Source organism: Mitosporidium daphniae (assembly GCF_000760515.2).
Source record: "Mitosporidium daphniae strain UGP3 chromosome Unknown contig-41, whole genome shotgun sequence".
NCBI classification, from domain to species: domain Eukaryota; kingdom Fungi; phylum Microsporidia; genus Mitosporidium; species Mitosporidium daphniae.
The window spans coordinates 1-20,422 of NW_013546378.1; the positions used below are offsets into that span (position 1 = coordinate 1).

At 46.2% G+C, this 20,422-nt stretch overlaps 9 protein-coding genes across 9 annotated transcripts; 7 read left to right on the plus strand and 2 right to left on the minus strand.

Annotated features, from left to right (window-relative positions):
- Positions 1–106: 106 nt before the first annotated feature.
- Positions 107–912, minus strand: DI09_41p10 (uncharacterized protein; the record flags this gene model as incomplete). The annotated part of the gene is made up of 2 exons (XM_013382184.1): positions 107–633; positions 888–912. 2 exons carry the CDS (start codon positions 910–912, stop codon positions 107–109), a joined length of 552 nt encoding a protein of 183 aa, XP_013237638.1.
- Positions 913–1,848: 936 nt separating this feature from the next.
- Positions 1,849–4,425, plus strand: DI09_41p20 (rRNA methyltransferase Spb1; the record flags this gene model as incomplete). The annotated part of the gene is made up of 1 exon (XM_013382185.1): positions 1,849–4,425. The coding sequence occupies one exon, from the start codon at positions 1,849–1,851 to the stop codon at positions 4,423–4,425; it is 2,577 nt and encodes an 858-aa protein (XP_013237639.1).
- An 835-nt stretch (positions 4,426–5,260) lies between these two features.
- DI09_41p30 (precursor of peptidase S8 and S53 subtilisin kexin sedolisin) lies at positions 5,261–6,717 on the plus strand (the record flags this gene model as incomplete). The annotated part of the gene is made up of 2 exons (XM_013382186.1): positions 5,261–5,513; positions 5,543–6,717. The coding sequence occupies 2 exons, from the start codon at positions 5,261–5,263 to the stop codon at positions 6,715–6,717; spliced, it is 1,428 nt and encodes a 475-aa protein (XP_013237640.1).
- Positions 6,718–7,034: 317 nt separating this feature from the next.
- On the plus strand, positions 7,035–12,416 carry DI09_41p40 (DNA-directed RNA polymerase; the record flags this gene model as incomplete). Its single annotated transcript, XM_013382187.1, has 3 exons — positions 7,035–7,379; positions 7,527–9,146; positions 9,213–12,416. The coding sequence occupies 3 exons, from the start codon at positions 7,035–7,037 to the stop codon at positions 12,414–12,416; spliced, it is 5,169 nt and encodes a 1,722-aa protein (XP_013237641.1).
- A 125-nt stretch (positions 12,417–12,541) lies between these two features.
- Positions 12,542–14,315, plus strand: DI09_41p50 (uncharacterized protein; the record flags this gene model as incomplete). Its single annotated transcript, XM_013382188.1, has 3 exons — positions 12,542–12,833; positions 13,168–13,225; positions 13,349–14,315. 3 exons carry the CDS (start codon positions 12,542–12,544, stop codon positions 14,313–14,315), a joined length of 1,317 nt encoding a protein of 438 aa, XP_013237642.1.
- A 53-nt stretch (positions 14,316–14,368) lies between these two features.
- DI09_41p60 (uncharacterized protein) lies at positions 14,369–14,721 on the plus strand (the record flags this gene model as incomplete). The annotated part of the gene is made up of 2 exons (XM_013382189.1): positions 14,369–14,425; positions 14,452–14,721. 2 exons carry the CDS (start codon positions 14,369–14,371, stop codon positions 14,719–14,721), a joined length of 327 nt encoding a protein of 108 aa, XP_013237643.1.
- Positions 14,722–16,108: 1,387 nt separating this feature from the next.
- DI09_41p70 (uncharacterized protein) lies at positions 16,109–17,284 on the plus strand (the record flags this gene model as incomplete). The annotated part of the gene is made up of 1 exon (XM_013382190.1): positions 16,109–17,284. One exon carries the CDS (start codon positions 16,109–16,111, stop codon positions 17,282–17,284), a length of 1,176 nt encoding a protein of 391 aa, XP_013237644.1.
- A 355-nt stretch (positions 17,285–17,639) lies between these two features.
- Positions 17,640–18,467, plus strand: DI09_41p80 (uncharacterized protein; the record flags this gene model as incomplete). The annotated part of the gene is made up of 3 exons (XM_013382191.1): positions 17,640–17,836; positions 17,934–18,022; positions 18,208–18,467. The coding sequence occupies 3 exons, from the start codon at positions 17,640–17,642 to the stop codon at positions 18,465–18,467; spliced, it is 546 nt and encodes a 181-aa protein (XP_013237645.1).
- Positions 18,468–19,064: 597 nt separating this feature from the next.
- Positions 19,065–20,123, minus strand: DI09_41p90 (uncharacterized protein; the record flags this gene model as incomplete). Its single annotated transcript, XM_013382192.1, has 1 exon — positions 19,065–20,123. One exon carries the CDS (start codon positions 20,121–20,123, stop codon positions 19,065–19,067), a length of 1,059 nt encoding a protein of 352 aa, XP_013237646.1.
- Between the last annotated feature and the right edge of the window lie 299 nt (positions 20,124–20,422).

Here is a 20,422-nt window from a genome sequence, read left to right on the forward strand (position 1 = left end):
AAATTGTACTTGGTGCTGCCTTTAAACCGCGATTGCATAGGCCTCAATGCTCTCAATGAAGATGGCTTCTTGAATTGGACAGATGAAAATTACCCAAAAGTCTGGGTTAGAAATTTTTGATAAACTTTCGATAATAGCCAAAATTCAATGAGGCATCAGTCCAGGCTTGAGTCATGAGAAAGGAAGGACCTTCACATATCACCACTGGTGAATATTGCTTCCTTGGACCAGAATTGTATCCTTGGTGATATTCTAACCCATCGCCACTGTTGTAAATAAGGACCCTCCATAAAAGGCCATGTTTGGGATAAGAAAAGTTGACCTTAAAAGCTTGAGACAACATTGAATTTCGCTTAGGTCCACAAAAGAAAACGACAGAAGTTGTCTCATCCTCAAAAGCTTTTAGGTTAGCATTCGATTGCAACATTTCCATATCCGGTACCTTCTGATAAACATCCGATGGATCGAAATTGAAGAGCTGTATAATTGTGTCCATAATTTTATCATAGATCTCTGAATTAATGGCATATTCTCCTTTGAGCAGATTCTTCTCAGAAAGCGAAAATATTGTTTTAATGGCTTCATTTGCATCTACTCGAGTTTGTCCCTCAAACACCTCCGGAGTAAAAACGTCTGTTATGAACAGGCAAACATCTTCAATCTTCTAATTTTCGCTTAGCACAGTATGCAAAAGTAATCCAACGAATGCAATCGTGATCAGTGTTTCCATCGTGTTTATTTGGGTGAAACCCGGAAAGTCTAGCTTAGCGATCTAAAACACATTTTTTAATTAAAATGCCATTAAAATAAAAGCCACTTGAACTCGAGTTACATCAATTGATTTGGGGCAAATTGAGAAATTAAATTATTTGCCCCAATGTGCTTACCTTCCAACCCTAGCTTTTCAACCATATAATAAAGGATGGTAAGCGAGCTCCAGTTCTGATCCACGCTACAGATCAAGATCTTGCAAATAAATGAAAAGGTAAGAACAAAAAGCTCTCCCTCTGATTCCAATAAAAAGCATCTTCAACATGGTGGTGCTAAAAGGGGCTCTAAAAAATAAGCGGTTAAAGATTTGGCTGCTGAACATTCCCAGATATTGGGGGATTCTCATACAGAGTCAAAGCCTTAATAGCAGTCATCTTACTGAGATTCTATGTTGTCACGTTCTTTTTTGCAGCGAGAAAATTCAGAGAAACAAATCTAAGCCTCAGAAGTCACATTTTTAGGGCCGTGGTAATACAAATATGCTCCATAGTCTATTTGATGGAGCAAATGGCAACTTTGGATGTAGAATTATCAAACGGAGACCACCTAAAAGTAGCAGCATTGGAATTTCTATAAAGCACAGGCAAGACTTTTCGAGAATGAATGGATAGCTCTGTTGCTCGTTGAACAATAAATGTGTCATTAAAAGTGGACATTTCTGAAAGAATGCTGGCCATAATAAATACCGGGTGGAAACGAAGCGTGCGAGTGGCAAAGATAGTAGGAGCAGAGCATGCTGCTAAAAATTTGAAAAGACCTGCTTAGATAGCATAGTGAGTTAAGTGGTTTCTCAAAGCGCTCATACTTGTAGCGATAGCGCTGTTTTTTCGATATTTTGATAGCGGTGATAAGGAAACAGAAATTGAAACAGGCAAAAATCATAATGAGAAATCAAAAAAAACAACACAGTGAAAAAATCTGTGGGAATTTTCAGAAAATGCCGCCTGGTAGGATGCATACGCTACATTAAAATATGTAATAACGCTGCCAAATACTCGCACGATTTAAAAAATGGGGTTGGATGCACCCACATTTTAATTCAAAATTTTAATAATTTTTCGGCAAATTTTTTATTTAATGGCATTCACCAAGAAAACGGCAAAGGGTCGCCTCGACAAATACTATCACCTCGCCAAAGAGCAAGGATATAGGGCTCGCTCTGCTTTTAAATTGATACAACTTAATCAAAAGTTCAATTTCCTTGAAAGCGCACGCGTTCTTGTTGACCTCTGCGCTGCCCCAGGTGGCTGGCTCCAAGTAGCCTCCAAATACATGCCCATGAGCAAGGTTATTGTAGGAGTGGACCTTGCCTCTATTAAGCCTCTACCAGGAGTCACTACCCTTATTGGGGACATTACAACGGCAGAATGTAGGCGTAATCTCCAGGCCTCGCTTTCTGGATGGAAAGCCGATGTGGTTCTTCACGATGGTGCGCCAAACGTAGGGGCTTCCTGGGATCATGATGCCTATGCCCAGGCTGAACTCGTTCTCCACTCTTTGCGCCTTGCAACGGAGATCCTGCGCCCTGGTGGTCTTTTCGTCACCAAGGTGTTTCGCTCTAAAGACTATAACGCGCTGCTCTTTGTTTTCAACGCACTTTTTCGCAATGTGGAAGCTACAAAGCCGGCAAGTTCTCGAGGTGTATCGGCAGAAATTTTTGTCGTTTGCAAGGATTTTATTGCGCCGAAAAAGATCGATCCGCGGTTGCTGGATCCAAAGGCAGTGTTCGAAGTCACTTCACATTTGCAGCTTGATGGCGGCAGGGCAGCATCAGAGAACTCAAAAGTTAATATTTTGCGGCCAGAAAAACAGACACGACACCGAGGTGGTTATGAAGACGATGCATCTACAATGCTGTATAAAGAGATCGCCCTGGAGGCCTTTATAGTGGCATCAGACCCAGCTGAGCTCTTAAGCTCAGCCAATGCTATACTTTTGCCGTTGCCAGAAAGCAAGCATGCGGCTCAAAATTCAGAAGCTTCACTTTTTTCACAGCAGCTGTCAGATATACTCTATTCGCACCCGAAAGCCAACCCGTCTCCAGACATCATAGCGAGCTGTACGGACCTTAAAGTACTTGGACGCAGGGAATTTCACGAGCTGCTCAAATGGCGCCTTGTGTTGCGGCGCCAGATGAAGAAATTCCTTCCTGGATCTGCAAAATCTGAGCCGTCAGAGTTAGGCTATACCGAAATTTTGAACGAAAATGCTCTTAAAGTGCAAGACAGCGATGGTTCCAAAATCCAAAATGAAGAAGAAGAACAAGATCTTTCTAAAGAAACCACGCGGTTGATCTCAGTAGAGGCAAAGCGAGCAAAAAAAATCAAAAAGAAGGCCCTTCTTAAAAAAGCCAAGACTAGAGAAAAGCTGCACCTTGGCCTTGCTGAAGATGCCTCGCTCATTGATGCCCATGATCAAGAGCTCTTTTCATTTATGGGATCTTCCAGTGCTTCTCTAGACGGGAAAAGTATGATGGCCCGTGGAGAAGATGGAGAAACACAGGAGGAATCTTTAGCCGATGAACCAGAGGAATCCTCTATTTCTGGTGATGAATTCGATCTTGAGGGCCAGCTTGAACAGTTGTACGCTCGTTACAAAGAACGTTCTGCTGGGCTTGCATCTCACAATCTCGATGAGCTTGAGAACAGCCAGTCTGAAAACATCGCCCCTTGGGCAGGCTATTTTTCATCTCAAAATTCCATGGAGACCCCCCTACATCAATTCACAGATGAAGATAGCTCTGAGGAAGGGCCTGATCCCATTGGTGGGAACCAATCTGGTCTTCCTAAGCGAATCGACCTGCTTTTTGCGAGGTCCACATTCAAGGCTTTCAATTCAGCCTCTGAGGACGAGGCCGACCCAGAGCCTTCTGGACGTCGTGCTTCTGCATCAAATCAAAAGCGGCCTTTGAAAAACAAGGCAACTGCGCCCTCTGACACGACAATCGAGTTCGTTAAGGCGGTGGAACCATTTCTCTCAAGAAAACGCCAAGCCGACCCTGAGGTCGGCAGTGAGGACGAACTTAATGGGCCCGGCTCTGAAAATTACAAAAAAATCCTTTCCACACCACGGGGGCTCTCTTTAGCTCTCGCTTTGCGTTCACACACAGACGAAGACGATCCGCACGGTGCTTCCGGCAGCCACAAAAGCATCGCTGCAAAGGATGCCATGCGCGATGCTTCCTTCAATCGCTATGCGTTTGACGATAGACATGCAAATTTGCCTTCGTGGTTCATGGAAGATGAATCGCGCCACAATGTGCCGCAGGTTCCAGTGACCGCAGAGACGATTCAAGCAGCCAAAAGTCATCTAAAGACGCTTGCAGCACGCATTCCAAAGAAAGAATTGGAAGCCAAAGCCCGTGCCAGATCGCGAGCATTACGGCGCCTGACCGCTCAACAAGCCAAGGCCGGATCAATTGCCGCCTCTGAAGAAATGAGCGAGTCACAAAAAAGCACTGCGCTTGCCAAAATGCGTCCTCAAAGCTTGAATTCGCGCTCTTCGCGAAAGAAAAATATTGTCGTAGCACGTGGTGCAAACAAGGGAGCCAAGGGCCGTCCGCGTGGTGTCAAAGGCCGCTATAAGATGGTTGACGCACGTATGAAAAAGGAGACAAGGGCGGATCGGAAAAAGAAGCGCAGCTCGCGGCGTTGATGATAAATTAAGAACGTAGCAAATTGGTTAGCAAGGAAATTTAGCTGTAATTTTAAGGACCAGATGTGACATCGTCAACCCCTGAGGCCTGTCAGCGATGCTCCATACTTGTGCTTTCCGAGGCACTTAGCGGTGAAAGAAATCACTGGTCATTTGCAAAAAAATATTACCGGTCAAAGAGATAGCTCAAGTTAGAGTTTGCTGATCGATGATCTTGACCGTGATTGGTTAGCTGTCGAGAAGGAGAAGTCTAGGACTGTAATAAGCAAAAAGTCGGGGCATTGTTCTTATGGAACTGGTTTTTTATTTACTATGCTTCGTGACGATGCTCATAGGAGCACAGGGAGAAGCCGCCGATGGGCGGTCTCCAGATATCGCCGAACTCATCGGGCTATTATCGCCAACGGACGATTTTACGGCGCTCTTCAATGGGAACTTTGGCGAAATTGCAGTAAAATTGAAAGACGAAGATAGCGAACGGATCCAGATCGCAATGTCAACCCCTGGACCAAGTGCCACCAACGACCATTGCTATACCTTCTCGCTGCGAAAAGAGACGCCAACACAAATCCAGGAAATGCTTGCAGTGTACATGGAGACCTTTGGTGCAGCTTCAACCATCTCAATTTTCAAAGAAATCTTCAAAGGATTGCATATTTGTTTTCCAGAGGGCTTTGAATTGGTGTTTCCGATAGAATTACTTCGCCAAATCCCATGGATCTCTTTCATTGAGCACGACTCCATGGTCCATGGTGAAATGCCTATGATGAGCTCCTTGACTGCAAATGATTACAGAGATCGAGTACAACAGAGCTCTAGCAACGAGATTTTAGACATGCAAAGTTCCCCCAGGGCCAAAGGAACCTCTGGAAACACATTCATGCAGGCACTTGAGCGGCGTCTTGGAGTCGTGGCAGCGCAAGGTGCATCTTCACCCCCAGTCCATGTACAGCAGAATGCTCCTTGGGGCCTGTCTCGTATCTCTCAGCCAAAGCGGCCGCTTAACGATCGTTGCTACGAATATGCCTCCACTGGAAACGGCGTCAATATATATATCGTGGACTCTGGGGTGGACGTCAGGCATCCAGGTAGCACTATTGACCACTGATTCGTCTAGAGTTTGAGGATCGCGCTAAGATTGTTTTTGTGGCGCCTGGGCTAATGAGGCCTGACAATAAAGCCCCGCCCCCGGATTGCTCAGGCCATGGCACAGAGGTGGCCTCTGTGGCTGCCGGTCGACTTAGCGGCGTCGCCAAACATGCGCGGATACTGGCATTACAAGTACTCTCGTGCAATGGTCAGGGTCGCAACTCAGATCTGATCGCGGCGCTGGAGTGGATAGCTGCCAACTACGAACATCCGGGGATCGTCAACCTCTCGCTGGGTGGCCCGCGCTCAACCACGCTTGACATGGTAGTTGAGGCTGTTATTGCCCGCGGAATCCCTGTCGTGGTTGCAGCAGGAAACGACGGAGCCAATGCTTGCGAATTCTCGCCCGCAAATCTGCCCCTTTCTATGACGGTGGGCGCATCTACACAAACAGACGAGCGCGCAGAATTTTCAAATTACGGAAAATGTGTCAAAATCTTTGCACCGGGATATCGAATTCAAGTAGCCAAGGCTAGAATCGAACATGCAGATGGTGCTAGCTCACATGGTGGAATTTCTACCAGTGCAAGCGCCTCCCCTTATGTACTTGCTATGACGGAATCAGACTTCCGGAGCAAGTGGGGCAGATTTGACGATGACAAAGATGGCAATAGTGATGGAGAATTCGACGAGCGAAACAGCGGCGACTTTGTACTTTCCTCTGGCACATCTCTAGCAGCGCCCGCAGTGGCCGGTGTTGCTGCTCTTATCATGGAGCGGCATCCAGAAATTCCGATTCCCAGGCTCTGGTCCCTAGTTCGCGCTATCTCTCAAAAAGATTCCATTCACGCCTCGACTCTCAAAGGTTCGCCCAATCTGCTGCTACAGTCTCCGCCCGGCATCAATGTTGATCTTCTTGCACTTGACGATAGTGCAAATGGCTGGGATGGATTCCGGATTGGAAATGGAGACTCCACACATGGCGCTAATTCCCTTAGTAGCCTTTCCCCTTTTACATGGTCGTGGATCTTGATCTCAGGACTGATGATTTTGGGCCTTTTTGGCATGTTTGGAATTCTTGCTGGGGCTCGAATTATTAAGAGCAAAAAGGAGGTAATCACGCGAGGCCGCTCCCATTACAGAGACGACCCGTGGATAACGTCCTCTGCTCCATCCAGAGGCCGCGCCCTAGCTGTATATTAAATTTAGCTTAAAACAATGATTTGGGGGTGAGAATCCAAACATCATCGGCCTTCATGTACAAGGCAATGCAAATTCACTTGGAAAGGCTTATTTCACATAAAAATTCAAAAATAAAATAAAGGATCAGCGGTTAATTCCAGCATCAAATTAACGCATGGATCCAAGTATTTTTCAACATGCAATGTAGCAGGACATTGAAACAAATGGCAGGCACGCTCGCATGCGGAAACGAATGGCAGGCACGCTCGCATGCGGAAACGAATGGTAGGCACGCTCGCATGTTACAATTTATTTTATTTTATTTATTTTAATTTCTAATGAACATTGAGCATCCCACTAACCATTTCCTTGCGTCTGTCAAATTCTCGCTCTACGACAGCGAGGCGATAAAGCGGATCTCGGTCAAGGCAATCACAAATACAGTATTGCTTGATGCCAGTGAGCGTCCTACATCTGGTGGGCTCTACGATATAGCTTTGGGTCCTTACTCTAAAACAGACCGATGCGCCACTTGCAGGATGAACCATTTTCAATGTCCAGGACACTTTGGTCACATTGAGCTTGCAGTTCCTGTTTTCAATCCTCTGCTTTTTCAGTCTTTGGTTAAGCTTTATCGAGCATCGTGCGTGTTTTGCAACCGTCTTCGCTTCAGCGATGCCAAGGTAAGGCCTTCACTTTAAGCTGACGAGCCTCTTTCTCATAAAATTATCTTTGCGTTATCCTTCACCATTTTTATTTGGTTATTCCATGCAGTTTTCTGACCCTAACCTTCATTGTAAACCCTTTTAAAGTCCCCATTTAACACCTAGATTGCATCGTGGACGGTCAAGCTGCGACTGTTAGCGCGTGGGCTACTCTTCGAAGCAAAGCATGTGGATCAGGTTATTTCAAAATGGGCTGCAGGAGGCGAAGGCAGCGATAAAAGTCCTATGCATCGACATGCGGAAGATTTTGCCGAGGTCTTGGATGCCTACTACGAGCGGGTACTCGCCAAGATGGATGAGGATGTAAACTCTCAGACAGCTCCACACTCTGGACTCGTCGAATCTTATCGCCGAGAAATCATTGAAGAAGGTCTTTTTGGAAAGACTGCCTCGCTGCTCTGTGAGCACTGTCACGCCTATAACCCGGCAATACAAGTCGCTTCTGGAAAGATATTTGAAGTGCCACTTGCCGCAAAGTATACTTCTCTCAATGCCGCCAGAGGGCTAAAGCCAGATGCTACAACCTTCCACAACAATGGGTCCCGCTCTGACACTAAAAGACCGCTTCCAGAGGAACAAGAAGAGTCCACTCCCTCTGAAAGTGAAATCGCTGAAGAATCAAACGAGGACACTCAAGTACCGCGCTCTTACAAGTTTCTCACACCAATGCTTGTGATGGAACGTATGCGCAAGCTTTGGGCCAACGATGTCAATGCTGGACTCTTTCCTCTTGTCTTTAGCGGAAATATCTTGCCTTCTAAGGCATCACATTTGTCATCTCAAGAGCATCGGATATTTTTTGTAGAAATGATTCCAGTTCCTCCGACACGTTTTAGACCGCCTTCTATACTGAATGGACGTGTTTTTGAGAATGCACAAAACAGCTACCTGACGGCAATTCTGAAGGCCTCAAACCAGATCGTGGCCATTCGGGAACAACATTTGGAAACAAGCGAAACTTTAAAAGCACCGGGAGCCGTCCCTGGTGCTGCTGATGCTGAGGCTTTTTCACGCATCGTAACAGCATGGATTGGGCTACAAGAGCAAGTCAACTTTCTTTATGATTCATCTAAGCTCGACGTCAAGGGAGGCAAGATTGCACCACCAGGCATCAAACAACTGCTTGAAAAGAAAGAGGGACTCTTTCGTAAACACATGATGGGCAAGCGTGTCAACTATGCGGCGCGTAGTGTCATCTCACCTGATGTCATGATTGAGACTGGCGAAATTGGGCTTCCTCTAGTCTTTGCCACACGTTTGACATATCCAGAGCCCGTAGCCCCATACAATGTTCTGAGGCTACGCCAAGCAGTGATAAATGGACCGGCGACGCACCCTGGTGCCACACACATTCAGCATGAAGATGGCACGCTGTCTAATCTGGCTCTATTGAGTGTGGAAGCACGGACAGCATTAGCAAATAGGCTTTTGGCTGCTCCTGCGACACAATCTACCCAAGGAGTCACCACCGCTGTTAACAAACGTGTCTGGCGCCACGTTCGCAATGGGGACGCACTTCTTCTTAACAGACAACCAACACTACACAAACCATCTATTATGGCTCATCGCTGCCGCGTGCTACCCGGGGAAAAGACGATTCGCATGCACTATGCAAACTGTAACACCTACAATGCAGATTTTGATGGCGATGAAATGAATGTCCACTTTCCGCAATCTGAGCTTGGGCGGGCAGAGGCTTATCTGATCGCCAACGCAGATTCACAGGTATGTCGAGCGAGGCAACTAATAATTTTTAGGTATCTTATTGAGAAAATTTCATCTCATTTTTAGTATTTGGTCCCGACAGATGGTTCGCCGCTACGTGGTCTCATTCAGGACCATATTGTTGCTGCCGCAATGCTGACGTTGCGTGATACACTTCTTAACCACGAAATTTACATGCATTTGGTAGCCGGGGCATTGTTGGCAGAGAGCTCTGGTGTACGACTGCTGCCACCAACCATTTGGAAGCCACAGCCTCGTTGGACAGGAAAGGATGTGCTCTCGACGCTTCTTATTAATATTGTGCCACGCGGGGCATCGCTTTTTCTCTCCTCGCGGACAAAGCTGCCATCGCGGCTACTAGGCGGCACCGCTGGCGAAGAGGAAGCTACTGTCGAGATTTTCGACTCACTGTTGCTGACAGGAATCATCGATAAGGCACAAATTGGCGATGCGCCTCACGGTCTCGTACACGCGCTTTATGAATTACACGGAGGCTCTACCTGTGGCGCCCTGCTTAGCGCACTTTCGCGATTGTTGACGCGCTTTTTACAATGGCGCGGCTTCAGCTGCCGCATGGATGACTTACTGCTGGTAAGTTCTGCAGAAGCCCGCCGTTCTGCTGCCATTCTCGCTACAGAGACACACAATGAAGCAACTCAAACCCCACTACCGACCTCTGTTGCCGACGATGCAGCATTGCGCACACTTGATGGTTCCATGAAGTGTGTCTTGAACACACGTACTTCGCGCATCATCGATACCTCACTGGAAGGGTTGCTACGTACGTTTCCTGCGAACAACATGACATTGATGACGATGAGTGGTGCCAAGGGCTCGCTTGTCAATGCCTCACAGATCTCTGGTGCTCTCGGGCAACAAGAACTCGAGGGTCGTCGTGTTCCGCTAATGGCTTCTGCCAAGACACTGCCCTGTTTTGCGCCCTGGGATTTGGGCTCAAGAGCTGGCGGTTATATTTCGCAGCGCTTTCTCTCAGGAATCCGTGTTCCTGAATTCTATTTCCACTGCATGGCTGGAAGAGAGGGGCTCATCGACACTGCCGTCAAAACCTCGCGCTCTGGTTATTTGCAACGCTGCCTTGTCAAGCACCTGGAGTCTCTGCGTGTACACTACGATGGCACAGTACGAGATGTTGATGGCACAGTCATTCAGTTCTTGTACGGTGAAGATGGCATTGACGTGGGACGGTCTATGGCGTTGACGCGCTTCCATCTTATGTCACAAAATGTCGCAGCATTGATATCCAAATGGGCGCCAGCAGAGGCATTGATGCGCCTTGACACACGAAGCGCGCCGAGATGGCAGCGGCGTCGCGAAAAACGTATTCTTACAGCAGGTTCTGACGCTCCTGTCGTCATTTCAGCGGCCTCGCCCTGGATTTCTCTGGGTGCCGTTTCAGAACGCTTCTCAGATGAGCTTGAATGTTGGATCAAGAGCGTGGGTCTAGAGAAGGCCTCCTCTCTCAAAGATCCCTCGGCGTTGACAGCTGACCAATTCCGCGTCTTGATGTGGTTACGCTACATGCGCTCGTTGGTAGAACCTGGCGAGATGGTTGGTGTGCTTGCAGCACAATCTGTTGGCGAGCCTTCGACACAGATGACACTGAACACGTTTCATTTTGCAGGTTTTGGTGCTAAAAACGTGACATTGGGAATTCCCCGGTTGCGAGAAATCGTAATGACGGCATCTCGGAGAATTAAGACGCCTACGATGATGGTACCCTTCAGAAAAGATGTCGACATAGCTCGCGCTCAGAGGCTAGCAGCTCGCGCTACTCGTCGTACGCTTGCTTGTTTGCTCACGTCAAAGAGAGAAACGGGCATCCCGCATCGCAAGTCAACCGATAGCTTGATGTCCGACGGTGATTGCGATTCGCCTTTATTTGGAGCCTTATCTACAGCTCCTCTTTCGGTGACAGAACGTATTACGTGCACTAATGGCACGAGGAAAGGCAACTCTGTATCGTACCGGCAACGGGTCTATAGTGTGCAACTGCAGTTTTTGTCTGCAGTACAGCTATCTGGGGCTGAGTTTTGCATCAGTGAGACAGAGATGGTAACCGCAATTAAGGATACATTCTCATCCCTATTGCTAGAATATATTCGTAAACAGTTCAAGAAGGGCTCGATCCGCAATCTGCGCCGAAATCTTGTCATAAATCAGGCAGCGCTCTCTGCAGAAGAACATTTACGCACAGGTTTCGGGGCCACGAATAGCACAGAAGATGTCTCAATAGAGGAAGCCGCTGCAGGAAATGCAAATCTTTCTCCCAAAGCAGCTGAAGACGCATCATCAAGTAGCGATGAAGATCTTGAAGAAAGCGACGTTGATGATCCCGTTTATGGTGGCAGCAGACTGAAGGGAAGTGATGAAGAACGCGAGGAAGATGACGCTACGACCGTCGTCACCATGGGTACTATCGACTATTCCGATCCAGACACTGATACAAACTCTGATTCGGGAGATGATGATGGCCGCTCGGGTACCACCAGCATTTCTTCTATGGCAGCACTTGTTGCTACCAAGCGGGCAAAGTCAGACCCAGACGCCAAAGCACCTGAAGAAGGGATAGAGAATTTTTCCTATCACTACGAAACAGGACGTTGCAGCTTCGAATTCCGGTATGCAGTTTCGCAGCCAAAACTTTTCCTGCTGCCGATTTTGGAGAGATTGTTGGCGCGAGTGATTGTCCGCGAGATTCCTTCCATTGACCGTTGCTTTCTCTCGGAAGAAGAAGAAGAGGCATCCTGTCATTTGCTACTCACTACGGAGGGTGTCAATTTTATGGGCCTTGCCGCGATGGATATTTCTATGGATTCCAAAACCATACTTCATGGGTCTCTGGCCACCAGTGATGACCAGGAAACCCTTCTTGACATGAATAGCCTCTATTCAAATGATGTTGGAGCCATCCTGGCAATGTATGGTGTTGAAGCTGCCCGTGCAGTAATTATTAAGGAGATTGCTGCAGTCTTTGGTGTCTATAGCATCTCTGTAGATGCACGTCACTTGACGCTTATCGCAGATTATATGACATTTGAAGGCGGTTACCGTGCCATGAACCGTACAGGGCTAATATCCTCCACCAGCCCGTTGCTAAAAATGACCTTCGAAAGCACCTTTGGATATTTGAAGACGGCTTCACTATTCAGTGAGGAGGATTCATTGCGAGGCCCCTCTTCTCGTTTAGTATTTGGTCAAGTTACAGAAATCGGCACCGGGTGTATGGAGATTGTCCAGCCCGTTCTTTAGGACGCGATGATGATTGAAGGGTTAGCGTTGGGTACTTAAAATAATAAATTTATTTTCCATCTGGCTAGGGTTGGGCCAACACCCTTTTCAAATTTATGCAATCATTGGGTGACCTCGGGGCGCTCATGGAGGCGCAGACACGCGCAGTAGAATCAACGCTTTCGGAGCTCCTTGCAACGGCCGAGGATATGATAGAAGAGGGCCCCGAGCCTGTAGCTGGAATCCTCCATGAGGCTGTCGAAACGCTTCTACGCACGCGACTACAGCTGCTCTCTGAGCGCACCTCGCTGCGTCAGCTCGTCAAATCGGGCACACTGGAGGTCCCCACTCTCAGTGACAAGTCGATTGAAGAGCTGCCGCAATATAAAACCTGGATTCGCATTCTCGAGGTTATCATCATTGTATCTCACTGGCTAGGTATAGATGCATAACACTCACGGCTAGGAGAGTGCACTGCCCCATTGCATTGCGCTAGCCAATGCGAAGACACTGAGCGAAGAGTCCGAGGATCTGATGCATATACCTGTTGGCCGGTATACTACCCAAGATACTTTATGCCCTATCTCTCAAACAGTAATGAAGGACCCTATGATCAAGTAGCATGCCCTCTTTCTTTCTTTCTCTAGTGCCCCCTGCAGACATTCGTATGACGAATGCTCCATCAAAACATTGATTGGACAAAAAGCGTCCATTCCATGTCCAGTCACCGGATGCTCTGCCATAGTAGTTTTGCCACTTTTTAATAATATAGGTCAAGTTGAAGACACTTGGACCCAACAACCGCCTTTCCAAGTGGATTGCCGAAGAGAGTCGCGAAGGCCAGCTTGGTGATAGAAAATAAATTAACGTCAACCCTAGTACCCTAACCCTAATACCAAAACCCTAACCCTAGTATTGGTCATTTTCATTTTGATGTTCATTTTTCACTGAAGACCTAATTTGATTGGCTCGGTTCGCATCCAATTCGATTATTATGACCACATTGCACCTGCTCGCTATGTTTGCCTAGCCATGAACATGATTGCGAAAATTATCCTTGCCGCTGACTCTTTGCTGTTAGTCTTTGTTTTTCTGGCGCTGATTGAGAATGGCATTTTCCGAGAATCAGATACTGTTTGCGCTGCACCCTGCTCCTCCCGCGCATCTGCTGCAAGCCCACCAAGATTGAATTCTGTCTCGCCGCCCCAGATTTATTCTCCAAAAATGGGACACCCTACCTCGCATGGAGGGCCATGCGAACAGAAAAGTGGAGACCCTCATATTCCAACTTCCAGCTTTGTTGATCGACGTTGCTCCCCCTCTAGCCTGGTGGATGAATTTGGCTCTGCAAATGGGCATTGTTCGTCTTCGGCTTCTAAACGTTTTTGTGGTCCATACGCAGGTGATGGAGGCCAATATACCACTGGAGCAGGTTCATGCTGCCACTTCAGCCTTTGGGATTTTATTTTTCAACTCATTCCATGCAATGGCATTTTTGGACGGCTGTTTTCGTTTTTTCTCAGCGTTGCTTGCGAAATTACGTTCCACGACGTTATCTTTTTCTACATTCTGATGGGTGGCATTTATTTTGCTTACAACTTTTATACCTACATCCCGCTCTTCCATGCAAGATGTAAAACCGAGACACCATCCTATCCAGAAAAGTGCCCTCAAGCCAGCACTGTTAAAAGCTACCATCAAAAGCCAGAGAGTCAATATGATGGCACCCAGAGATCCCAAAGCCATCACAGTCATGAGCACGGCCGTCATGACTATAAACCCCCAGATCCCGACCGTCAGCCACCGGTTATAAACGAGACGCGCAAACCCATGCACCATCGCGACCATAAACAGAGGAGAAAGGGCCTTGGCCATGAAATCAATCATGAACCCCTCCATGAAGCTGCTACTGTAATTTAAATTTGTACAAAAAATGAAAGGCAAATAAATTGCGTTTCCAAGGAATTTAACTCATGAACTCCACTATTTCGTCAAAGGTCGCCGAATTAATCCGAACCAAATCCATCTTGGTAGCTTTGATATTTACATGCTTTAGGTTTTTTCCAAGTCGTTTTGTCCTTACTCCATGCAGGTCAAGGAGCTCATCAAGAGCCTTGGCTTTAAACCATACACTGTCGAACTTGACCTTGAAGGTAATATAGCGCATTCGATATCTGTAGATGATGGTGCACAAATACAGGAATATCTAACTAGCTCCACCGGCCAGAAAACCGTTCCAAACGTTTTTATCTACGGTAGGCAGAATTTCCCTGAACATCCTAGAAAAACAGTATGGCGGCTGCAGCGACATCAAGGCACTGCATGAGGAAGGCCGCTTGGTTTCCATCCTTTCCAATAAATCTGAGTGAGTATGATGGCTCACGATGCTGAGAAACTTTAGTGATTTTAATTTTAAATTTCATGGGACCCCACCATGATCATGGCAGCGATTCACACGGTGATGATGCGCTCGAATTGCGCCAACTCACCGAACTGTTTTTAAAATCCCTTAATGTGCTCTCAAAGATCAAGAAAATTACAGAGGCAGCTTTTACACACAGTTTGGGTTCTGCTCCCCAATCCACCTCGGGCAATTCGCTGCATGTAGCAACTGCCTCTGGTGTATCGATCGCAGAAACTGTCACCAGCCCTACCGCTCATTCTCAACAAAGAAGGACAAAGAAAAACATGTCAACACGAAGAGCCTCTGCTGTCCCCGTGCTGTCTTGGTATGCATTGCCGGCGTGTTTATCGCTTAGTAACAATCCCTTTGACGCCGAAATGCAGAGCATAATCACAACTTCGAGAACAGAGTCCTTTAGGAGCCTCCTGGTCCCATTTAACGAGCGGCTGAAAAGGTTTTTCTGTATTCTAAAGCGCTAGATCCGAGTCTTCATTCTTCTTTAGGTATTCCCGAAAGCACTTTGACGCTATAATCGGCGAGATCGATGGCAATGATGCTATTATGAAGCCTTCGCTGTCTTCTGAAAGATCGATTGCCGGAATCCAAAAACATTCCTTTTTGGCGCTACGGCTGACAATTTCGAACTTCATCCACAAATGGGTTTGCACTTTTATTTTGTAATTCGACTCCAGGGCATGGAACTGGCCACCACGTCGCTGGCTACAGAGTATTTTGAAAAATTAATCTGCAAGGTACTGGCAGATTCATAACAGCGATAGAAGCTAGTAAACTGGTCCAATGAAAAGGTCATAGCTGCTGCAAGTCTAATGCTAGCCATCAAAGTGAATGAGGACAAGTTTTCCATCAAGAGGGAACTGGTTGAAGTAAGACATTTGCCTTTGATTTCTTTTAGACACTTTCTTCTGAGTTTCACATCAAAAAAGAGTCGCTTTTGCGATGCGAATTCTGGGCCTTTTCGGCCCTCGAATTCGGCCTTTTAAAGGTCAACTACCCCGCCCTTGATTAGATACTTAATCGATGGCGATCTGAAAAGATCAAGGACAGGCTCAGAAGCCATGCCAAAATTTTCCCATCCCATTATGCTCATGCCTGCAAATGGCGGCAGTACCAGTGCTGCGTTGAACGACGATTGGCTGAACAGTAAACTTGAATTTATTGTCTCGGTAAAAGGGTTGGCCAAACTGCGGCAGTTGCTTTTAAATTTAATTTTTTGACCACGTTTTGCAAATCGTCCAATTAAGCCTTGGCTTTTAGGCAAAAGCTTACATAGAGATGCCTTCCGACCGGTATGCGTTCGTTTCGTTTGTTCATCCTCTTTTATTTTGCTTTAATGACAATTTTGCATTCAAGCGCCACAAACACGCTTACTGAATCGGAATCTTTCTCGGAAGACTTTAAGGGACTACATAACCCTATATCGCTAAGCAGCCTTCGCTGGGTCTTTCCCAAACGATCAACTCTGCTACAGGCCCAAAACTTTTACCTGGTTTCGGACGAAGGTGATTTTATATTTTTTCAAATTGCGCAGACATGCCTCCCTCTATTTTCGTTTGTTCAGGCGTCCTTGAGATATTTTTCAAAGGAAAAGGGGTTAAATCTCCTCTTGACGCAAACTTTTAAATTCTCTGAATGGAGTCTGTCAAAGAAGGAAAATACCCCGAATAGCGACTTTATCACTAGCAGTGTGGGGCCATTAACTGTAGAGTTTATGGAAAGCCCCACTCCTGGATTCAATATTTCGTATTCTGGGTCAAATGCGGTTTTTTCTGTTCAATTGCAGTCCATTTGTGCTCCTCTGACACTCCGGGACGGAATTGTCGAGTTTCAGTCTTCAAAAGCTTCCGGAAGCTTTTCGTTTAAATATGCACCGCAGTTTGTATTCACCGGCTCCATTGAGGCTGAGGGGCTGCCAAAAAGACCGATTTCGGGAATGGCCTCACTAAACCTGGTGACTCAACTGATCGAGCCGCACCTTGCTGCAAGTAAATGGTGCTTCTTCTATTTTGTGGCCAAAGGCAAAGAGAGACTCACTTTTTCGCTGCTTCATTTTCTAACTACGGCTCTTTTCCACAAAAAAGATTTCTCTCAAGGAATCCTCACCATTGACGGGAAAGTCATCGGCCTCACTCTTAACAATTCGATCACATTTATCAAGCAGAAAATAACGGAACAATCAGGCGGGTATGCCCTACCTTCACAAATCCATCTTGTCTTTGATGGAATCGGTCCGGGAGGCTCGACTGATGTATGGCGACTGGAAGCCCATATCCCATTGGAAACATGCGTTGATAGATTGGATCTTCTGGCACATATTCCATATTTTATTCGTAAGGTTATTCAGGCTCTGTTATCAAAGCCATACTGCTTCCAATGGTTTGATGACATAAAGATTACGCTCACCAGGCAAGGGAAGCCACAATTTTATGAGGGCAAAATTTTTTCCGAAGTCCTTTACATTTGCTGAGCATGGCGCAGCCGTGATGGTCGATAAAAACTTTATTTTTAAACCTGTACCTTTTTGCCGAATCTTTTCTATACTTTGTGTAAATAAACTTTGGGAACTGCCTCCCTTTTGAATATCAACTAACCCGCCACTAGTAAGATAGCACTCGTAACTCTTCCATACAAGCTTTCAAATTTTACCCGATGCTGATGAATGACGGCCTCAGGATTCGCAAAAGTTGTGGCTTTGTGAAGGCATGGTGGCTTTGGAATGTTTCGCATTTGCCTGGGTGTTCCGTAAAGGATCCTGGACCTTGTGATTGGCGATTAGTTTGCTAGAGTCGGTCGAGGGCTCTATTTTGGCCAGAAAAATCTTGATGTGCATCTGGACCCACGAGTTGGCGTGCATCTGGACCCACGAGTTGGCGTGCATCTGGACCAAGCAGTTGTTGCTGTTGTTAAACCCTCGGCAAGAAAAACTACAGGGACTTGGACAACCACCCGAGCCAGCGCAACTAAAGGTGCCAGGACTTCTTTCTGGGTCTGAACACCCTGAGCTTTGTGCGAAACAGGGGTCTTAAAACTACTTGCCGAAGAGTAGTCAAAACTTTAGCTGTCATTAAAACGGCGAAAACCTTGAGCTAAAACACGATTTCTAAGACGTCAATCAGGGCCAAGATAGCCTCCTTGGTGCACACCGTAAATTTCAAGGCTTTTCGTCGCAATTCAGACAGCCAAGCCCCCTTTGTTGGTATCTGCAGTAATTACTCTATGCTCTTTGCTTCCATTAAGATCTTTGTATGTCGAATTTGTTTCCTTGTCGGTGCTAAAGATTTCGTATTGCTGATGATCCCCCTTGGAATAGTTATAATATCATGGCGGTGGGATCCGCACTGATGTCGAGGCATAGATCAAGATCTTATCTTGGGCTAACGGTAAAGTAAGATGCATTTTTTGCCGCTGGAACGAAACAACATTTTGTCGAGATATCGAAAGTTTCAGCATTGAAAAAGGTCGGTAGCTCTGCTTTCCCAGCCTTTGAGATCGATCTGCTCGCATGTATGCTGTGGAAAAAGACCAAGGCTGAGGTCCTTAGAGGGTATATTGACCCGTTTTTCACCGCTAACATGTATGTCTTGTGTAATCTCCTGGAAGCATCGATGCCTGGTGTTTTCACCACATTGGCGAAAGTAGGGATGCTTTAATGTTCTCAGAGTGCTGTGGCCGAGCACACAACACCTGTAGCTTTTTTAACTTTAAATGCACGTTTGGCTCCACATGTTCACTCCGTGCAATTTGATCCCAAACAACAATCCATAATGCCCCGTCTGGGAGATGGACGGTCTTATTTAACATGAACGCACGGGAGGTTCCAACCGCATGCGCAATGGCGAGTATGAGCAATCGACCATGATTGCTCAAATAGCGTGCTGTCTTTTCGAGTTGCCCATTTGACTGTCAAATTCAGTTTACAACTCAGCAACGGCAACATTGACACCCTCTTCCCTGTGGAGATCTGAGCCTCTTTTTCGTGGTAGCCTAACCATAATTTGATACGTTTTTGACGAAAACAAAGGCCATAAAATGTGGAGTAACTTGAAGAGCTTTGGGATGCAATAGTACCGATTTGCTGTTATTCTGCAAAATGCCCCGACATTAAGTAGACATTATGACGCATGTAACGATTTTATTTGCCTGCTCGTGGCGTAGTAACACCCCTTGTACATGGACGACGATGCACTACCACTTGCGTGTTCTCAACGTGTGATTTAACTCTAACATTAAACGATGCTTTATTTTGTTTATGCCGCTGGAGCCGCGTACAATCCATCCTCGCACGGTAATCGTTTTATAGTGGGTGATTGTTTTACTTCTTCTGCGCGTTTTACAGGTGGTGGCGCTGGACCCGGGTGATCTGCTGGAAACACGTTCCACTTTTCGTATTTTTCTAACCCTTTTCCCGGTACGCCAAACCTTAAATTACCGTTGCTAGAATCTACAGAGATGACTCTTTTTTCGCCTTTTGCATTAAGCGCATTGACAATAAACCCTGATGAAGCCTCAAAGTGAAATATCTGGTTTTTCTGGACAGATGGTGTTCCTATATTCCACGTGACGATGTCATTGCCAGTGTCTACGCTTCCACGGATGTCCAAGCATTTACCCATATATTTTTTCGGGACTATGTAAAAGTATCCGGCAGTGTTGCGATCAGGTACAAGGAAAAATAGCTTTGAATCATCTGGTGAACCATAAGCTGTGGTCCATGGCTCCGCGTTTGCTTTCGAATCGCCGCTGGTTATGTATCTCTTTGTTTCAGCGTTATAGAGGTATATTAACACCGGAATTTGAACAAATGTATGCGCAGGTTTTTCTTTTTTTACGTCAAGAAAGACCTTGTTCTCTTTGATGTATGCAGCTCGGTTATTGTTCTCACATTTGCAGATCAGATATCCATCTGATGAGCATTCAAATTGTTGGTTTGCCTGATTGTTGTTAAGATTATAAGTATATACAATCAGGTCTGTTCCAACATTACCTCCTTTAGTATCAAGACAAAGGTTGGGTGCGATCACTGTTAAAATTCTTCCGCCAACCCGGAAAAACAGTTGTGACTGAGACAGCGTTGAGTATTCGGCTATCATTACTTGTTGGGGGGCTGTTGTTGGAGAAGAAAGTACCTTAACCCCTTCCAAGTTCATGCCTGCCTTTATGGCTGAACCTTGATCCTTTTTAGACGTATCAAAAACGGCAATATAAAATGCACAACCTTTAGGGGCGTTGCCCTCTGCCATTAGCTGATGCGAAGCACTGGCTGCACATAAGATTATAAACAAAAGTGATAAGAGTCTCTGTAGCATATGAAAATGCATCCCTTGATGCCGAGCTATTTATGTGAATCGAGGTAACACCATATTGGACTGCTGGGGCTCAAATAAAATGGGCTCAAATTTTCTCGCTTTGATTGGCAGGCCAAACTTTCAATTTAAAATTTACGCCCTAATTTTGTCTCAACAGCAGCAGCAGCGCAAAGTTGGCACACATTGTCTTACCCTACTGCTAACCCTTTCTTGTAGCTGCTGTTGTTACTGCGGCGTTTACACAAAAGTCGATGAGAACAGCAGGATGTACGTGTGTTGTTATTGCGGATGACAAGTGA